This window comes from Schistocerca piceifrons, chromosome 2 (genome assembly GCF_021461385.2).
Source record: "Schistocerca piceifrons isolate TAMUIC-IGC-003096 chromosome 2, iqSchPice1.1, whole genome shotgun sequence".
In the NCBI taxonomy this organism is placed as follows: domain Eukaryota; kingdom Metazoa; phylum Arthropoda; class Insecta; order Orthoptera; family Acrididae; genus Schistocerca; species Schistocerca piceifrons.
The window spans coordinates 564,019,653-564,039,637 of NC_060139.1; the positions used below are offsets into that span (position 1 = coordinate 564,019,653).

At 36.6% G+C, this 19,985-nt stretch overlaps 1 protein-coding gene across 1 annotated transcript in view; it reads left to right on the plus strand.

The window, feature by feature from the left end:
* The window catches only part of LOC124777471 (phospholipid-transporting ATPase IF-like), a 442,189-nt gene that overhangs the window by 294,109 nt on the left and 128,095 nt on the right, over nucleotides 1-19,985 (plus strand). The window contains exons 5-9 of the mRNA XM_047252898.1: nucleotides 371-535; nucleotides 6,088-6,240; nucleotides 6,858-7,500; nucleotides 12,316-12,397; nucleotides 17,407-17,507. Coding sequence (XP_047108854.1) covers nucleotides 371-535; nucleotides 6,088-6,240; nucleotides 6,858-7,500; nucleotides 12,316-12,397; nucleotides 17,407-17,507 — 1,144 coding nt within the window. The remainder of the gene's footprint in view (nucleotides 1-370; nucleotides 536-6,087; nucleotides 6,241-6,857; nucleotides 7,501-12,315; nucleotides 12,398-17,406; nucleotides 17,508-19,985) is intronic.

Sequence of the window (19,985 nt, forward strand, 5' to 3'; positions counted from 1 at the left end):
TATCCCACTCAAAACAACAAATAATCATGAGCACACTCACAGAACAAGTTTCCCTCTTAAGGGGGCAATGTTTTGTTTTGCTCATTCTTTCTTCTGTTTCAATTCCATAAATTCTCATCATGGTTTTTGGTCTCCATTGTTTACTTCCCATGAATACAGTCATTTCACTTAATTTGAGATTAATTATAATGTTTCAATGCTGCCTGTCATTTTCTATTTTTATATTGTACATAATGTTTTAGATAGACTACTGTAAGATATTCCTATACTTTAGCTTGTAGTGGAGGAGGTGAGAATTATAATAATTTTAAAAATTTCTCCCTGTTATTCACTGTGCTATAATTCTGTTTCTTTTCTTTTCTTTTTTCAGTTGTCTATTGAAAGTCCAGTTAGTCCACTAACAAGTATTTTGCCTCTCGTTTTTGTGATAGTGGTGACTATGGTGAAACAAGGTTATGAGGATTGGCTGAGACACTGTGCTGACAGAGAAGTAAATGGTGCTCTTGTGACGGTCATCCGCAACGGATGTGCTCAGGTTAGTTGTTTTCAGCATTTTAAATATGGCAGTTGCTGGAATGTCAGAGTAATAATTATATATGTTACATACATTCAGGGGATAGTACTCTCAAATACACTCTTAAAGAGAAAAGAATAAGAAGAAGAGGAAAAAGAAATGATGCACTACAAATGAATTACCTGAAAGGGATGGAAATTGGTAGATGTGTTGTACATGTACAGACAGACAAAAGGTTACAGTTTCAGAAAAATAAGATGTTTTTTTTTTCAAGAGAAAGAGTTTCGAAAATTGAGTAACTCAATGATGCACTGGTCCACCTTTGGCCCTTATGCAAGCAGTTATTCGCTTTGGGTGTCCTTTTGAGGGATATTGTGGCAAATCTAGTCCAATGGGCAGTTTAGATCATCATAATATTCTAAATGTTCTCAATTGAGGAGAGATCCAGTAAGCTTGATGGCTGAAGTGGGGTTGACAAACATATCGACAAGCAATAGAAACTCAAGCCATGTGCAGCCAGGGATCATTCTGCTGAAATGTAAGCCCAGGATGGCTTGCTACAAAGAGCAACAATAGGGGGTTGGAATATTGTCAGTGTATCACTGTGCTGTAAGGGTGTCACTGATGACTACCAAAGGTGTCCTGCTGTGAAGTGAAAGGGCACCCCCGGCCATCTCTCCTGGTTGTTGGTCCATGTGGCAGATGACAATCAGGTTGATATCCCACTGCTGACCATGGCATCTACAGACACGTCTTCAGCCTGGAATCCCATTGACTGGAGTAGGACTGTCTTTAATGATGAATTCTGCTTCAAACTGAGCCCTGATGACCAGTGGAGACGTGTCTGGAGATGTCTCAGACAGTGGTGCAATACCAACATGACTGTCGCCCACCATACAACCCGACAGTCAGGAGTAATGGTCTGGGGTGCCATTTCTTTTCATTGCAGGACCCCTTTTGTTGTTATCGGTGACACTCTTACAGCACAATTCTAAGTTGACAATATTTAAGCCCTGTTTTGTTGCCCTCCATGGCAAGCCATCTTTGGCTTACATTTCAGCTAGTTAATGACTGCCCATGCACAGCAAGAATTTCTTCTACTTGTCTTCATGTTTGCCAGACCCTATGTTGGTCAGCAAGGTCACCAGATCTCTTCCCAGTTGAGAACATGTTGAGCGTTATTGGCAGGCCCCTCCAACTAGCTCAAGATTTTCATGATCTAATTCACCAGTTGGATAGAACTGGGCACAGTGTCCCTCAGAAGGACATCCAGCTGCTCTATGAATTAATGCCAAACCAAATAAATCATAAGGACCAGAGATGGACAAATGCATTATTGAATGGTCTATATATCCTCTTGAATAAATCAACCAAATTTGTTGAAATTGTAATCATTTGTTTGTCTGTGCACACACATCACATCTACTGATTTCCATCCCATTTGTGGCATGTCATTTTGTTATTCTTATGTATTTTATGTACATTGTAGTATATGAAGATATTCTTTAATTAAATGCATATCTGAAAGTTGCCAACACATTTATGCAGAATTATTAAACAGAGATGAAGGGGCCATTTAGGAAGATAGTTGATCTATCACAGATAGATAACTCATCGTTCAACATTCAATGTACTGCAATTTGCTATTTTTTACAAATTATTATTTGGGCTGTGGCTTTTGCCACAAGTTAAAAATAATTTATTTTGCAAATCATGGAAGCAGGAATGGTAACCACTTATCATGTTGTTGAGGCATTGAACATTTGATAAGTGCAAATAGAAAATAGAAGACATTGCTGAGCTTTTCATGCACAATGAAAAGAATACTAAAAATATATAAGCTTTGGGACAAAGGCCTTTCTCAGATGTAGAACTTCCACAGTTTCACACAACAACAACTCATACATCCATGGTTACTACCTCCAGCAAGGCCCAACTGCATCTGACATGAGCAGCAATCTGGAGGTGGCACGGGGTTGTGCTGGAGGGGAGGGGGAGGAGAGAAGTAGGAGAGGAAAGGACTTCTAGGTGAGCTGCATTGGCAGGAAAGAAGGCATGTATACACGGCACCCATGCTTACTGTCAAAAGTATGATCAAATGGGGTATCAAGTGGAAAATGTGACTGGATTGAGGACTTTTCAGTAGGGAGGATGCACCATGTTATCTCGGATGGAGAGTCATCATCAGATGTAGAAGGTATGCCCCAGGGAAGTGTGTTGGGACACTTGCTGTTCATCTTGTGCATTAATGTCCTTGCAGACAATATTAATATTGATCTCTAACTTTTTGCAAATAATGCAGTTATCTGTAATGAAGTTCTGTCTGAAAGAAGCTGCATAAATATCCAGTCAGATCTTCATAAGATTACAAAGTTGTGCAAAGACTGGCAGCTTGTTTTAAATGTGCAGATATGTCCAGTTGTGCACTTCACAAAATGAAAAAACTAGTATCCTATGAGTATAATGTTAATGTAGAATATTAATGAGTCACAATTGGAACTGGCCAACTCTTACAAATATCTAAGTGTATCACTTTGTAAGGATATGAAATGGAAATGATCACAAAGACTCAGCTGTGAGGGAAGCAGGTGGTAGACTTCAGTTTATTGGCAGAACGCTTTTGAAGTGCAGTCAGTGAACAAAGGCGATTGCTTACAAATCATGTGTTTGACTCAGTCTAAAATACTGCTCAAGTGTGTGAGGTACTTACCAAATTGGACTGACAGTGGATATTGAATGTATATGGAGAAGGGCAGCATGAATGATCACAGGTTTGTGTGACCTATGAGAAAGTGTTACAGAGATGTTGAAGAAACTGAATTGCCAGACTCTTGAAGATAGACAGAAAGTATCCTGAGAAAGTCTACTAACAAGTTTTGAGAACCAGCTTTAAATTATGTCTCTAGGAATACACTAAACCCCCTATGTATTGCTCACATAGGTATCATAAGGACAAGAGTAAAATATTTACAGCAAACACAGAGGTATTGACATGATCATCCTTCCCACACTCCATATGTGAATTGAGTGGGAATAAACCTTAACAACTGGTACAATGGGATGTACCCTCTACGATGCACTTCACAGTGGTTTGCAGAGTATAGATGTAGACATAGCTGTAATGGCTACTTATTAGTTTTCTTGGCTGATCTTTCCTTTGATATTACAAATATTACAAGCAGTGTCAGCCAGACATCATGCTAAGGTCTTTTCTAAAATCTGGGTACTTTTCCATTTAAATCACTCTACAACTACTCTCTTTAAGCTTTCTTTATTTGGAGTAAAAGTAAAAATTATAAGTTTTGTGCACCAGTTCTACCACTACATAGTTAAGAAAACTGTGTATGGTAAAGTGAGGTTAAATATCTGTGTAGGTTAACTGAATCACTGTATTAAAAATGAACAAGTAGGGAAGTTTTAGTCATTAGAAAATTTAGTTATCCTTACTTCTCAGCCAACCACCACCTCCTCTGATGTCTTGGCAGATGAAATAGGTAACTGCTGTGTTATTAACCATAGCTAAACTAAAAAGGTTTGAAATAAATTATTTGATCTTTTGTTTTCATTTTTCTTTGCTTATGTCTGTTAAAAATATTAAATTAAAAGGAAGGTCAGTATTGGCCATAATATTGATGTTTTATTGATAGCAGAATCAATTTTTGATCACATAGTGATCATCTTCATTGCTGTGGGGTACAAATTAAACTCAGACACTGGTATCAAGTTATCAATAACCAACGCTGACCTTCCTTTTAATTTAACATATACAGTTGTTGTGCACACAGCACTCCATGGAGTCACGAATCAATGTTAAAAATATGTCTTTAAAGGTTTAATTGCATACCTTATCTTTAAATGTTATTTTGGTTTGGGTTTAGCTGTTGCAAAATGTATTTCACTATTGGAAATGGTCAATGGTTCGGCTAACCTCAGTAAAATATGTCTTGTACATACTCTTATATTCACTGTTATATGAGGTTTATCCAAAAAATTCCAGAACTTTATCCACAAAATTTTTCTACAATTACCTTTTTCTTATTGTGCATGGTCTCCTTTGAAATACTCTCCTTCACAATTGATACACTGCTCCCAATGCTGTTTCCTGTTCTGGAAGCAGTTGTGGTACACCTGTTGCTGGATCATGCAAAGCACCTTCTGTGAATTTTCTTTTATTTCATCTTTTGTTGCGAATTTTTGTCTGTTCAACGGGATTTTCAAATTTGCAAATAAAAAACTCTGCAGGGGCCAGGTCCAGAGAGTATGGACGATGAGGCAGCTCTATGATTTCGTTTTTTGTGCAGTAGTCATGCACCAACAGGGATGAATGTGCGGATGCGTTATTGTGATGCAAGAGCCATGAATTGTCTCTCCACATTTCAGGCCATTTCCTTCCCACATTTTCTCACAGTTGCCACAACACATCCCGATATTGCCATTGATTAACAGTTTGTCTCTGTGGCATGAATTCATGATGATCTAGTCCTTCAAAGTCAAAGAAAACTTTCAGCAGGGCTTTGACATTTGACATGACCTGATGAGCTATTTTTGGTCTTGGAGAACCTTTCCCGACCCATTGTGCAGACCGAATCTTGGTCTCAACATCATAACCATAGACCCATGTTTCATTAATAGTTATGATTCTTGTAAGTAACATCTCATTCTCATTTGTGTGATCCAAAAGCTCTTCACAGGTTACGAGGCAAAGGTCTTTTTGGTCTTGACTCATCAACCGGGGATGAACTCGGCAGCAACTTGGTGCATTCCAAGGTACTGTGTCAGGATTTCATGACATGACCAAACTGAAATGTTACATTGTTATGCAATCTCTTGGACAGCAAGTCTTCAATTGGCATGCACAATTTCGTTGACATTTCTGTCAGGAGCGTCTCTGGTAGATGTTGAAGGACATCCTGAATGAGGGTTATTTTTAACTTCCGTCTGGCCATTTTTAAATGTTGTGAATCATTCATAACACTAAGTATGGCTTAAGCACCCACCACTGTAGGCTTTCTGCATCATTTGGTGTGTCTCTGTAAAGGTTTTCCTAAGTTTCATACAAAATTTAATGCAGATACGTTGCTCATCTAACACTGCAAAATTCGCAAACTGTGCAACACAACATTCTACTCAGTATGGCACTGAGCAGTAACTAAAAGATGTACAACAATGAAACTTCTGGCTGTTACACATTTAACACAGGTATGTGCAGGGATGCCAACTGCATTTCACTCCAGCACACCATTGGCATGAAATAACGAATGTCTCGGAATTTTTTGAAAGGACATTGTATGCTGATAGAATCATTACTGAGCATAATGATTATGTGTACTGTGAACTGCAGCATTCATAAAGCTAAGAATAAGACAGTCAGTCATTGAAGTTATCCACCAGAATGCTGAAAGATGCAGTCAGTCAACATATCCATAAAATAGTTTGTGGAAAGATTAGAAACAAACATGAGTTTTTTTGTTGTGCTGTGGTTATACTCTCATTCTACAGCAGTTAACATAATTAAGAATAAATAAAATATATTGGATTTTCTGTCATTCTGGTTCTCCTTTCTCATTTTTCAGAAAGTGAAGGCAAAACTGTTATGCGTTGGTGATCTGATAAGGATTGAAAATGACAGTGACATTCCATGTGATATGGTGCTTTTATCCTCTAGTCAGAAAGATGGGAAATGTTTTGTTACCACTGCAAATCTTGATGGTGAAACTAACCTTAAGGTATGTAATACATGAATATTCATAATATTTTTTATTGTTTTAGACTACTTTTTATTAATGTAAAATAAAATTTTATAAGCAATTCCATAAAGATATAAAAAAATACTGTACAGCTAAATACAAAAGCTACTGCAGTTCTAATTTTGTTGTACAATGATGCTGTCATAGCTACAGAACTGTGATGTACTTAATATTAATGGATGGTTAAATAACTAGCAGTTGTTACAATTGTTACATCTAAATTTCTGCATACTGGTTGCTGTCTTACAGCTTTTGTGTCAACTTGCTTCTCTGAAATTATCTAACCAGTGTTGAGTTCTGGAGTTGTTTTGTATTGTACAGTTATGTACTAATAGTTAATGGTACTTTACAACACCAACTTTGACTCATTAATGGTGAACATTTCTTTATGACATCATTTCTTTCTTGTAATGTGAATTTTGCATGATGAAAATGTGAAAATCAGGAGCTGGTGACAATTTCAGAAATTGTATGTTATCATGGAAATGGTGAGGTACTAAGATTTGCAAGAATTTGTCTCATACAAGATGTTTTCTTAGTAGTAATAGTACTAACATGAACATGATAACACTGAATGATTACTTCCTACGTTTCAGACACTCCTGTGTCCCAAGCTGCTTCGTTATTTCTCACAGCCAGAACAGTTAGCAACACTCCATGCATTAATAGAATGTGAACAGCCAACACCTGATCTGTACAAATTTTATGGAAAAATTGAAGTTTTTCCTGATGAAGCTGTCCAGCTAAATGGAGAAATACCTCTTGGACGAACTAGTCTTATGACAATCAAATCAAGTGATTCAGACCAAGATTCAAATTTGTTAAGGAGTTCTTCATCTCGTGTTAATGGTGATGTTCCTATAGGTCGAAATAGTGTTGTGAGTTTTAGAGCAAGCCAGATCAGTACTGATGCACCAGTGAATAGGAATTCTGTGATTAAAGTGAATAGTGATGCTAGCATTAGAACCAGTTCACTGAGCTTCAGAACATGTCACATGGCAGAAGACTCAGTGTCAAGGGATTCCACTTCATTAAGGAATGGCTTGAAAAGGAATTCTTCAGCAACACAGTTTGAAGAATGTGACAATGCAGGTAGTAGCAAGAGGGTGACAATGAGGAGAAACAGTGTCCAGAGCATAAGTTCTGTGAGACGACATTCAGTTAGCTTGTCTGCACCACTGGGACCAGAAAACATACTTCTTAGAGGTACAAGACTCAAGAACACAGATTACATATATGGTGAGTTATGAAATTTTCTTCATTTGTAAATCTTTTCTAGTTTTGCATTAGTACACGTAAATTCTTTATTTCCTTCAAGTGCTTATTTCCTAGTTACAGTAGATAAATGAACATCAATAAACACAAAAACTATTTTAAGAATTGCATTGGCATCTAGTTTATTGCACAGACTGCTTATACCATAGCTATTGTGAAGATCTCAAGTTGTTTTGTATTATTTGCTCGTAATTGAGACAACATTCATTATGAGGAGTGGATAAAATTAATCAAAATCTCAGTATAAGAATCTCTCACTCAAAACTTGTTTTCTGATTTACCTGTGGCACAATGACAGTAAGTAACAGTAAAGTTTTCAGTAATCCAAAGTCTCTTTTGAATACCACAATACTTCACTAGGTATTGTCCCAATCAAAGTGATGTGCCATCACCTTCCTCCAACATTTGAACTGGCATGCTCAGCCAGTTATAGAGCAATATACAGTTTAATGTGGACACCAAACTTTTGCATCCAACAGTGATTTAGATTTCCTGCCTAGCATGGACGTGGACATGTCAGAGGTACTATGGCTGCAATTAGCAGCTGCGGGCAGCTGTCATAAGGGGAGCCACTGCTGAGATATGCACGTTATGTGGCACCACCCATCAGTGACTGTTTGACACTGAGCCTGTGGCCCAAGATCACAGCATGGCTCATTGCTTGTTGTACTTTGTAGCTGTTTGTATCACACCCTTGCATAGCCAGGTTGACTCTCTTTGTTGTGTTTTTATGTCACTTTTGCTACATCCCACACTTGTTAGTGCTTTTTTCACTTCATGAATTCAGTTTATTGAGGATTTACTGGAATATATGTTTGATTACCTGTGGTTTGGTGTACCCCCTAGAGCAAGTGACAATAAAACGTCTACTTACCCCATGTAAGATAGAAAACAAATCACAGAACAACTGGTCTTTTTCAGAGTAATAAATCTCTGTCAGAGATCAAATAAGTGAAAAGTGACAAAAAAATCCAACTTTGTTTTCCTTTTGTATTATGTATGACATCTCTGGATGTGATGTTTCACCAGGAAATCTCTCATTGTTGTGGTTTTACATTGACCTTTCATTATATGGGACCTTCCAGATTTCCAGTGAGGGGAAATTGTCAGTGGTGAATCTGTATTAAGTGTTTGGCAGCATAGGCCTAGTACAAAATTCTTTCTTTGTCTGCTAATACAGTAATAAAAAGAAAACCTGGACTATTAAGCAGAGGCAGAACTATAGGGCAGAGGCAGATGGATATTAAAGATAATTATTACATCTAATAAGAAGACATTTGTCAAGAAAGGGCCAGTGCAAGATTTATGGTAGGATTGGTAACATCAACCCTTTTGTGAAGCAGGTGAATTCATGTGGGGTCAGGGGCACAAAACCTGGAGTATGAAAGAATGTGTTTATTTTTACACCATTACCTGCTGTAGAATGTATATCTGTATTGAGATCATAATGGGAAGTATTAGCTATAGTTTCTGCTACCAACTGTGAAACATAATGGAGGCACTGCAATGACTGTTGACAGTCATATAATTATTTGGGAAGTTGAATGGTAATACTAAACAGATGATTAATTTATAAGACCCATGAAAGCATTTTAGTTGATCATGTTTGTACAGTGACACACACATTGTTCCCAGCAAATCATTGCATTTGATCCAATTGAGAATGAAATAATGTGTTTTGGCAGGTCTCCACAATCATTACTGCATAATTGTGGTGTGTATTGGAAAAACAGATACATATTTTTTACCCATCATCTAGCAAGATGAGCCTCAAGAAAATAGAACTGTTTCTTTGCAATGAATAGTATAAACTTGGTAGCCATTGTTGACATGAATTAATTCTCAGTAGGATTCAGGGAGTTTTGTTTCACAAGTTGGACTACAGTGCATTTTGTTAGTATCCATGTTATTTTGTCCAAAACCAGTGTATTGTCTTTGTCAGTGTATGAAATTGAGGAAGATCTCACATTATTTCCAATGAACATTAGTGATCTCCTCAAAGAAGAGTCCAAAAATGTAATGATACCCAGTACTGGTATGCTAGTATTACCTGAAAAGGTGTCATCAAAATAATTTTGAAAACTTCCAACAAATATGCAGACCAGTAACAAATCATGTCCTCTCTCTCTCTCTCTCTCTCTCTCTCTCTCTCTCCCACACACACACACACACACACACATATTCCTCATTTTTCAAACTTCTTCATTGATTAATTTATAAGACCCATGAAAGCATTTTAGTTGATCATGTTTGTACAGTGACACACACATTGTTCCCAGCAAATCATTGCATTTGATCCAATTGAGAATGAAATAATGTGTTTTGGCAGGTCTCCACAATCATTACTGCATAATTGTGGTGTGTATTGGAAAAACAGATACATATTTTTTACCCATCATCTAGCAAGATGAGCCTCAAGAAAATAGAACTGTTTCTTTGCAATGAATAGTATAAACTTGGTAGCCATTGTTGACATGAATTAATTCTCAGTAGGATTCAGGGAGTTTTGTTTCACAAGTTGGACTACAGTGCATTTTGTTAGTATCCATGTTATTTTGTCCAAAACCAGTGTATTGTCTTTGTCAGTGTATGAAATTGAGGAAGATCTCACATTATTTCCAATGAACATTAGTGATCTCCTCAAAGAAGAGTCCAAAAATGTAATGATACCCAGTACTGGTATGCTAGTATTACCTGAAAAGGTGTCATCAAAATAATTTTGAAAACTTCCAACAAATATGCAGACCAGTAACAAATCATGTCCTCTCTCTCTCTCTCTCTCTCTCTCTCTCTCTCCCACACACACACACACACACACACATATTCCTCATTTTTCAAACTTCTTCATTGACAGAAGGATAAAGAAAAGAAGAATAAAGGCTAAAAAGTACAGGTACCATGGCGAAGGAAGGGTTCATCCAAGCCCAGTCTCAGAAAGGGCACAAATTGTTAAAAGTTATTTGAATTAACAATGGATCAACAGTTTTATTGTTGTCAAATTGGAAACTGTAGTAGTTAGGAGCTAGATAAATAAGACAAAATGGCAAATATTTTGAAATAATTGATTTTTTCTTGCATGTTAACATATAAATGAAGGTGAATAGTTTTATAAATGTAGCTGCACATCTGTGTGTGTGTGTGTGTGTGTGTGTGTGTGTGTGAGTGTGTGTGAGAGAGAGAGTGAGAGAGAGAGAGAGAGAGAGAGAGAGAGAATATCTGTCAGCTATGAAGAAGGTCACTGTCCTCAAGATTAATTAATTAATTAATTTTGCAGTTTTTGTTGTGCAAATAGGGATCAGGTACAGGTTTTGCATTGTCAGTTTGAAAGTAATAATCACGTATGCTATTTAATTATCACAGATATTACACTAATGTCTACTTCCAGTTTTTTGCATCTAGTATGTATTCACTAACTGAAGTGAAGGGACTTTCTACAACCAATGATTTTATTGTATCTTATGATTTTCAATACTTTTCTAAGTGACTGTCATCATTCAACACCTCAGCTCATTGTTTGTACTCTATCCAATCCAGAAAAAATTTAATGGTGAATGATTTTTTTTTCCCAATTTATGTTCATAACACACTCCACTTTCAACATGGATTCTCCAAATGTATTGGTGAATTTTTCTAATATTCAGTCTTCAGTTAATTGTACAGTCACTTGTTTCTTGTTCTCTATATGTTTATAAATTCCATTGTTTTATGATTACATATACCAACAATATACTAACATTTAGTAAATTTTGATTTATAACAACATAATGCTAATCATTTGTCTTAACTGCTGATGAAAATATATTGTGTTATAAACTGATTTATAACAGCTTTTGTAAGCAGAGCAAAATTGCTGTAAAGCAACTTTATAGACATGTATAAATCAGTAAACAAAAATGTAGTGATGTTGTATCTTACTGATTCGTTTGTCGTTTGGATCAGGAGAACTTAACATCACAGTTGAGAAGTATTAACCTTCTAATGTAGTTTAGAGACTGTTTAAATTCAGAGGCTAATTGAGTGTAACTATGTTTTGAAGCTGCTTGACCTGAGGCATGACATTGACCTTAATTTGGCATAAAAGAAAATGTTTAGTGAAATCATATTTCCTTTTGAAATCAAAGTTATAAATATCAAGCCCTTACTATATAAGCTTTACTGGTGGTATACAATATATGTTAGAGGACAGATTAATACTTTCCACTGAGGTACTGAGCTGTGCACAGGAAAAATTATGAATCCCCTAGCTTTTGGACGAAGCCCATTTTTAAATCTTTTTAAAAAAGAAATTGTTGTTGAGGGGATAAATAAGGGAGAGTTCATGGAGAAGGAAGAGAACCCAGAGTAGAAGAAGAATATGGAGAGAGAGAGAGAATTGTTACAATGGATGTGGAAGGGTATAGAGGAAAAGTAACAGGGAGAATGAGTGGCTGTGTGGAGGTAGGAGGGAGGAGATGGCAAATGATGAGGAACCAAATACAGGTGGTGCACAAGAACTAGTGGAGATTGAGGCTAGGAAAGTTGAGGGAGTAAAAGGTATATTTCAAGACAAATTTCCACCTTCCCAGCTCAGTAAAATTGATATTAAGGAGGAAGGTGCTGGAGGTGAGGGAGAAGCCAAATGTCACAGGTTGTGAAGCAGCCATTAAGTTTTGTATCTTATTCTGGCCAGTTAGGTTGCTCTCTGTCCACAATTTATTTCTGCATAATTCTACACATAGTAATTTCTTATACTGCATTATACAAAGTGTCATTAGGGTATTTTCCAATTACTTGTTTTAGGTTGTGCAGTCTACACTGGCCAAGAGACCAAACTTGCTCTGAACTCAAAGCTCACAAGCAACAAGTTTTCTACTGTTGAAAGGTGAGTATCATTGACAACTGTACAGATAAATTAGAGAGAAAAAGCAGACATAAGTGTAGAGAAAAAGGCAGAAATAAACATAAACAATAAATAATTAATACAATCTTCATATTTTGAAAGAGCAGTCCCTTCCTTGATGAGAGATAAAGAGCATGATGTAAAGAATAAATCAGGGCAGACCCATTTGAGTTGTTGAATGTCATGTCCAAACTGAGTAACCTGCTTCCAGAAATCATGCAAAGTGTCTCTTATAGTTTAATTCAGTTTCCCTGTGGAAGGCAGCACATAGTTGATGTGTAGAGTAGAAAGTTCTTCTCAGATGCTAACAATTTAGTAACTCATTGTTGACAATTAGTACTCATCATGTGTATTTCTAAGTATATTTGACAGCAGTTCAGTGTCTTTGTTGTAACTGCATCAGTAATATGCCAATTTTTGTTATAACTCATTCTGTCAAATGCTTTCCAGTTCTATGAAAAACTAAATGGCTGGAAAAGCTTGCTCCACATATTGTGGAAATATATTGTAAGTGTATCTACGCAGTTCACAAATGATTTACATTCAACCAACTTGAAGCCACATCCGGTCCCATGTCTTTTAGAGGAAAATTTTCTATGGTCCTGCTTAAGTTATCCTACTCAAGTTATCCTAGACTTCTATGTTGGTCTTGTTTTATTCAGTGTTACACACTCACAAATACCAAGTCAGTTGTTTATAATGAGCTGGTTAATGTTGTAAGTGTATTCTGAGAAATGGCATACTGATCTGACCGAACAATTCAAAGTTCATTGTCACATAGCCAAATACAGTAAGTCTGGCAGCCCATTGTCATAATAGAGTATTGTTAAATCCTCTCATGTTGGAACGTAATGGAATTTAGCCATTTTTGGCGCCACTGGGAACAAAATATATTGGTTTAGATTGAGAGAAAATAAGCCCTAACCAACAATGAACTGTGGAACAAACTGCTTGTAACTCTAAAACCTCTGGGAGAGATTGGTACTCTCATAAATGAAAAGCAAACAGATCTGGTAAAATCTTAATGTGTTGTAGAGGCCCAGTGTCCTCCAATTTGGTGGGAATACATTTGTTACAGCAATTACATAAAGTGATAATTGCATTTATCAAAATTCACAGAGCTCATACTACCACAAGTATTTCTGATCAACACAGCACTATCATCATAAATGAAACATGTACTCACATATGAGTTTACAATTCTAAACTGTCACAGCACTGTTGTACTATGTAATGCTATGCTCTCTGCCACATGGGACTTAAGACCACAATATCAGTATAGTTTTGGAGCTGATAGCAGTAAGTAACACAATATACTCCAAGACACAAAATAATCTCAATGTGCCATCATGACCAAGAGGTCATCAGTGATGACATAGTTGCAATACAGAAGCAGTAAGTAACTAGATAGTCACATCATCTCACAAACTGACACATGTTGGAGTGATGGTGTATCACATGGAATAAGCTTTGCTCATTATCTACCAGCATCTAAATTTGTGTAGATTGTCACAATCAGCTTACCAACACCAATCAAATATGCTGCCTACGTGGCTGTTCTTGATTGGATGTTGTTAACACGAGGTGACTGAAAACAAAGGCGACTAAAAACTTAAAGGTGGAGCAGCCTGTTGCCATCTGTCTGAGTTCTTCCAACATCCAGTGCGTTCTGTCGTAACAGTGGGTCATCCCACTGCTAACCTTTCTGGGCTGCTGTGAAGTCAGACAATCCAATTTAGGAATGTGCGTTCTGTCCTAACAGTGGGTCATTCCCACTGCTAACCTTTCTGGGCTGCTGTGAAGTCAGACAATCCAATTTAGGAATGTTATTCCTTCGCATAATATAAGGGCCTAGCTCACTTGCTCCAGTGGAAACACTTTCAGAATGATAAGTTAAATAATTTCCCGTGCCTCCTAACTCTGGCAGTACATGATTTTATGGTGGAATATTTTTCCCTTTTGTGCTGGACTGCCTCGTATGAATCCACTAGGTTGTAGTTGAGGGGTTGTCTGCCTCCGTAAACTAAGCTGTATTCTTATTTTTGACACTGTTAGTATTCTTACACCAGCCATTCTGACTTCCTGATGCCACACTCGGAATTCCCACCATGCTGACTTGCATATTTTGTTGGTACCCACTCACACCTGTTCAGCAATGACGTCTCATTGCGGCTGATATCTGCCATCAATTCTGCTAATTACACTCAACCAAAATTCCAGTACATTGTGATTCCAGGCTCAGGTCACACTGCAGTTTTCACCAGTCTCACTTTAATAAATTCTTCCACCCATCTATGAAGTTTCCACATATTCCCTTATCTTAATCTCGATTGCCACGACTCAGTAGCATATCCATAATTCACAATTTTATAAATTTTGTTAGTTCTCAGGTGGATAGAATATCACAACAATAACTTTTGCTAATATGAAATTGATAGTACTCAAGTGACTTAAGTTGCAGTGACGAATTTAAATACCAAACTCCACATACCCCTTTCATATTATATTATTGTTAGAATTTGGAGTTCATAAAAAATTACTCGTAGTAGTTCTGTATATGTTTATATCATGTAGCACCAATGGCAACACATCTTGAATTTCCATCTCAGCTATAGATAAATCCAAAGTTTACTTTGTGTGGCTATGCATGTGTTCTACACTCATGACATCCATCCCATACCACTTTGCAGTTGCTATTCCTAAACTGACTTAAATCATCACTGTACTTGTGTGATGCTATTCACATTGTCAGGCAATGATCTTACAGTAGAGTAAGAAACATGGCAAAACTGAAATATATTTAAAGACACTTGGTGCATCACTATGAGAGGAGAATGCTAGTGATGAAAACCTCAAAAGAGGTAATACGCTGAAAACCAACCAAAGAAAGTGGACTGACCGTGGCTCAAAAGCTAGTTAATACTATGTTTGTTAATGGCATGTATGTGCCACAAGTCAGTCTGCTAAATGTGAGTGGTTGGCTTTCCTTTATTTTATGTGAGGTTCCTAAGACTACTGTCCCCTATGTCTCATTCAAATGTCATTATTACATAACTTCATAAGAATAAACTGCATTTCTTCAGCTAGTAAAACAGTTGTTTAAATGTGTAATTGTACTTGTGTGAAACAGCAGTGCAGAAAAACAGTTCTCAAATGGTTGTTTCAGTGAATAGAAAAGATTTAATACTCTATTTAATATTCTTCTTGCCTCGTTGATATATTCAGGGCTCCAAACATTGTCTTCTTGTTGCCTAGGGAGTGATGTTTAGGTGCAGGTTTGTAAGCGTAAGTGAAGATAGTTAGTCACATTTGCTTGTCATTGTGATTTATTTTCTGTCCACAGATACTGCACAATAAAATTCGTGCATTACCTTTTTTGCACATTGCTAAAGAGAGCCTCCTTGCCAACTTCCACAGATTTCATAATAACCAACATCCTCCACTTAACAAGACTTTATCAAACTTCAGACGCATTTTCAATTGTAAATCACAGCCTCAATAAAAGAATTATACATGACACACACTCTGTTCACTGTACCAAGACGATACATACTATGCAGCTTCTAAAACAAAGACTCCAGCTCAAAACAAAGACTGCATTACTTGAGATCAAAATTGAGACTGTCTCACTTGAGAATGAAACAAAGATTGCCCAACTTTTTATGTGTAGCCCATTGATATATTACAGCTTGGAGTTCTAGAATAATCCAGAAACAGTTATTGATCAAAGTAACTTTTGTACATATTTTTCTGGATGCAGGAGTGAAAAGAGATGATTATATATTACTTAACAAAATTTTGAAACTGAGTTTTTGTAAGATTTGCAAAGTATGTCACATTGTTGAATTGATAAACAATTTGTACTTTCTTTTTCATGACTGGATTTTTATGAAAGATTATAACAGTTCTTGGTTTAATGGACAATAGAATGTTATGAGAAAATTTTGTAGCCAAAGTGTGAAATGTATGCCAATTATGATCAAATAAAATAAATGGAATTTGTAGGATAATTAACTTCTTTAAAATCAAAGACAAATATAATGTTCCGAAGCATTACAAAAAACTTAGAAAAGAGTAAAGTTTAAATAAACATTTCCGTACAGGATATTGGAATGCAATGCACTGCATGCCTCTCTGAAGGAAGAGGCACTGCAGCGAGTACTGTGTTCGAGTCCCAGTCTAGCACAAATCTTCATGGCCATCATTTCATTATACAGCTAATGGTAGTCCATATTCGAAACTGTGAATACATTTCATGTCGTAACTGTACTTAGTTAATCATAACTCATCTGAAATTTAAGCTTCTTAAGTGGCACAATAATCTGTGACTATTAACTAACACATAACATACACATTCTGATTATATCAGTGTAATAGAGGGAAACATTCCACGTGGGAAAAATATATCTAAAAACAAAGATGATGTGACTTACCGAATGAAAGCACTGGCAGGTCGATAGACACACAAACAAACACAAACATACACACAAAATTCAAGCTTTCGCAACAAACTGTTGCCTCGTCAGGAAAGAGGGAAGGAGAGGTGTCTGTATGTGTGGATGGATATGTGTGTGTGTGTGCGAGTGTATACCTGTCCTTTTTTCCCCCTAAGGTAAGTCTTTCCGCTCCCGGGATTGGAATGACTCCTTACCCTCTCCCTTAAAACCCACTTCCTTTCGTCTTTCCCTCTCCTTCCCTCTTTCCTGACGAAGCAACCGTTTGTTGCGAAAGCTAGAATTTTGTGTGTATGCTTGTGTTTGTTTGTGTGTCTATCGACCTGCCAGCGCTTTCGTTCGGTAAGTCACATCATCTTTGTTTTTAGATACATTCTGATTATAGTTTTAAATATATTTCATTCATAATGACGACCTTCCAGATGATTAGTATTTTATCTGAAACTACTTCAGCATGTCAGGAAATAATCATTGAACACAGAGGAAACAAAATGAACAATTCAGAAAAATATAATTTGTCTGGTTTCTCATCTACAGATCGATTAATGGTTTCTTGCTGTTCTTCCTTGTGCTGCTCTTACTGGAAGTTTTTCTATGTCTGGGGCTCAAATATGGATTTGAGCTTGTTGGTGATTATGGTAAGTACTAGAAAAAATAACTGCCAGCAGTAATCATACAATTGTTGTAAAATGATTGCAATCAAGTATATTTAACTTAAAAAATATTTGAACTCTTTTGTGTATTTACTGTTAGTCAACAGACATACATGATTTTATTAACTGTCATTATTAATATTTAAATAATGAGGCAAGATAATGATGGACACATTAGACTGAAGCACAGTTTGAAGTTTTAGTTTGTTGCAATATTTCTTCCTCAAGCAGGTGGAGCTGAGCTTTTATAATGTAGTATTTGATATTCATTTGCATTTGTTTAATTGCATTATTCTGTTAAAGTGTTATACCAAACACAGCTTTCATCCATTACTTTTAATTGTGGCAAAAATTTCTTTTGCACAAGAAAATTAAAATATTACAAGATACTTTCATATTCATCAAGTCACAAATGTTAGTGAACTCATTTGATAAATCACTGCCTTTCTATAGTCACTGAGAAAACTGTTCAACAAACAGAATTAGGTATTCACTGAATGTGACTCTGAAATTTAGAAAGAAATTGTGACATAAGATATGAATTATATGTGAATTTATTCATTAATTGAGAATTTTACTGCACTATTTAATTCAGAGATCTACGAATCTGAAAAATGACAAGTGAGGCATTATTCCTGTAGTTGCAATATATCTTCTCATTAATATTGATAACAGTTTAAAGAGTAGCATATTAAGTACAAAGCTGGGTATTTTGTAATGATAACAAAATGTGCATAATTATATGCAAACATATTTCACTTTTATTAGTGGTAATTGGATATGAAATTCATATTTTGCTGTCTATGCAAGCTTGTCAACTTCTATCTTGCTTCCTCAGAGGTTCCTCTCTATTTGAATATCCTCTCAATATTTGATTTAGCTCAAAATATTCCCTCTAATTTTTGCATTAGCATTTGCAACATCAAGTCACTCACTGAAAACTGTGATGCTGTTGTGATCTAACAAACAATATTCAGGACAAAAGATATCATTAGACTTTAAACGTTAAAAACTGGATTTTTACAATTTGATGGATAGTAGGGAAGAGAAAAGTTGTGAAACACTGCAAAGAGAGTGAATAATACAGAAATACAAAGAATAAAGATAATTAATCACATTTAGTCGATGTTTTAAGCAGAATCAGACAGATAACCAAGATTTGGTTCTTGTAATTTGGTTTTCCAGCGATGTCTTCTGCAGAGCTAACTCACATAACAGCCAGATACAGCTGCAGTGTTTTGGACTGTGGCTCAGTTGAGTGTGAGAAATTTTCTGAGGGTGAGTGAGTGAGAGGACCAAGGAGGAGAGGTGTAGAAAAGGCATATTAATGTGCAGTGGAGGAAGTTCATCATTGACTCATGTGGCAAATAGAAGTGAGAAACAGATACGACCAAATATTTCAGAGACTGGCTGGGTAACAGAATACCAGTTTGAAAGAGATATGATGGATTTTTTCAAGGATATTTTTGAGGAATGGAAGTCAGTACCCTGATGGAGGATCTGGTTAAACTATCCCACTCGGGGCTGAATTTGGTAACTAGCAGAGTGCAGCTGGTTAGTGGAGGATTGTTGTACTAGAACTGTATGTAAATACTACTTGTGAGATCTGTTTGTGGAATGGGTTTGACTGGTAGCAAGTATCAATGAAGGCCTTATTAGATCATCATCATATTGGACAAGGGACTGCCCATCCCTGCAGACGGCTATACTACACTAGGAAAATTTTTCTGTTAAAAAAGCCACAAGTTGGGAGACCACATTGCAATACAATGTGGATGGCACAGAGGCCTTGAGGTAATTGGTTGGTGTCCTTGGTACATGAAATTAGGCTGTGGACAGTGGGTTAGAGGTGTGAGTCAACTAGGTTGTAAGAGAATGAGCCAGACAGTTGGCATGTACCTACTGTCAGGTAACCACTGCAGTTTATTATCACATTGGTGGAGACTTTGTCTGCAAGGAGAATGATCAAGTTTGGATATGTTTTAAGACTGTGAATAGTTGTTCGTTCCTCTGTCAGAGTGTTTGTGTCCTTGGAAAGAGATGTAGGAAAGGAAGGAAACTGATGTTGTAGGCGAGGAATTTCTGTAAATTTACCAGGGGTTATTTGAGTGGAGGTGATAGAGGGTCCCTGTTGGATCAACTTACATTATGAGGGAGGTGAAATTCTATGTTAACTTTGAATTGATTTTGGTCATAAGAGTCAGAAGGTCAGCAAAACTGTGTTAGATAGCAATAAAGTGGATGAAGAATAGTATGGCTTTGATAAAGGATATTATGGCTTTGACCAGTCCAGCACGAGTGAATAATGTGTGGCTTTGTTGTAAACAGCTGAAACTTCTGCAGGGTTAAGGTTCTGGTAGATAGGTTAACAATGATGTTGTGAGTTTGGATTCTTTGCTTTGTTGGGTGTTGGGAGGGAGGTTCTGGGGATGTGGCAGATGGAAAAGGGATGTGGCGGGTGGA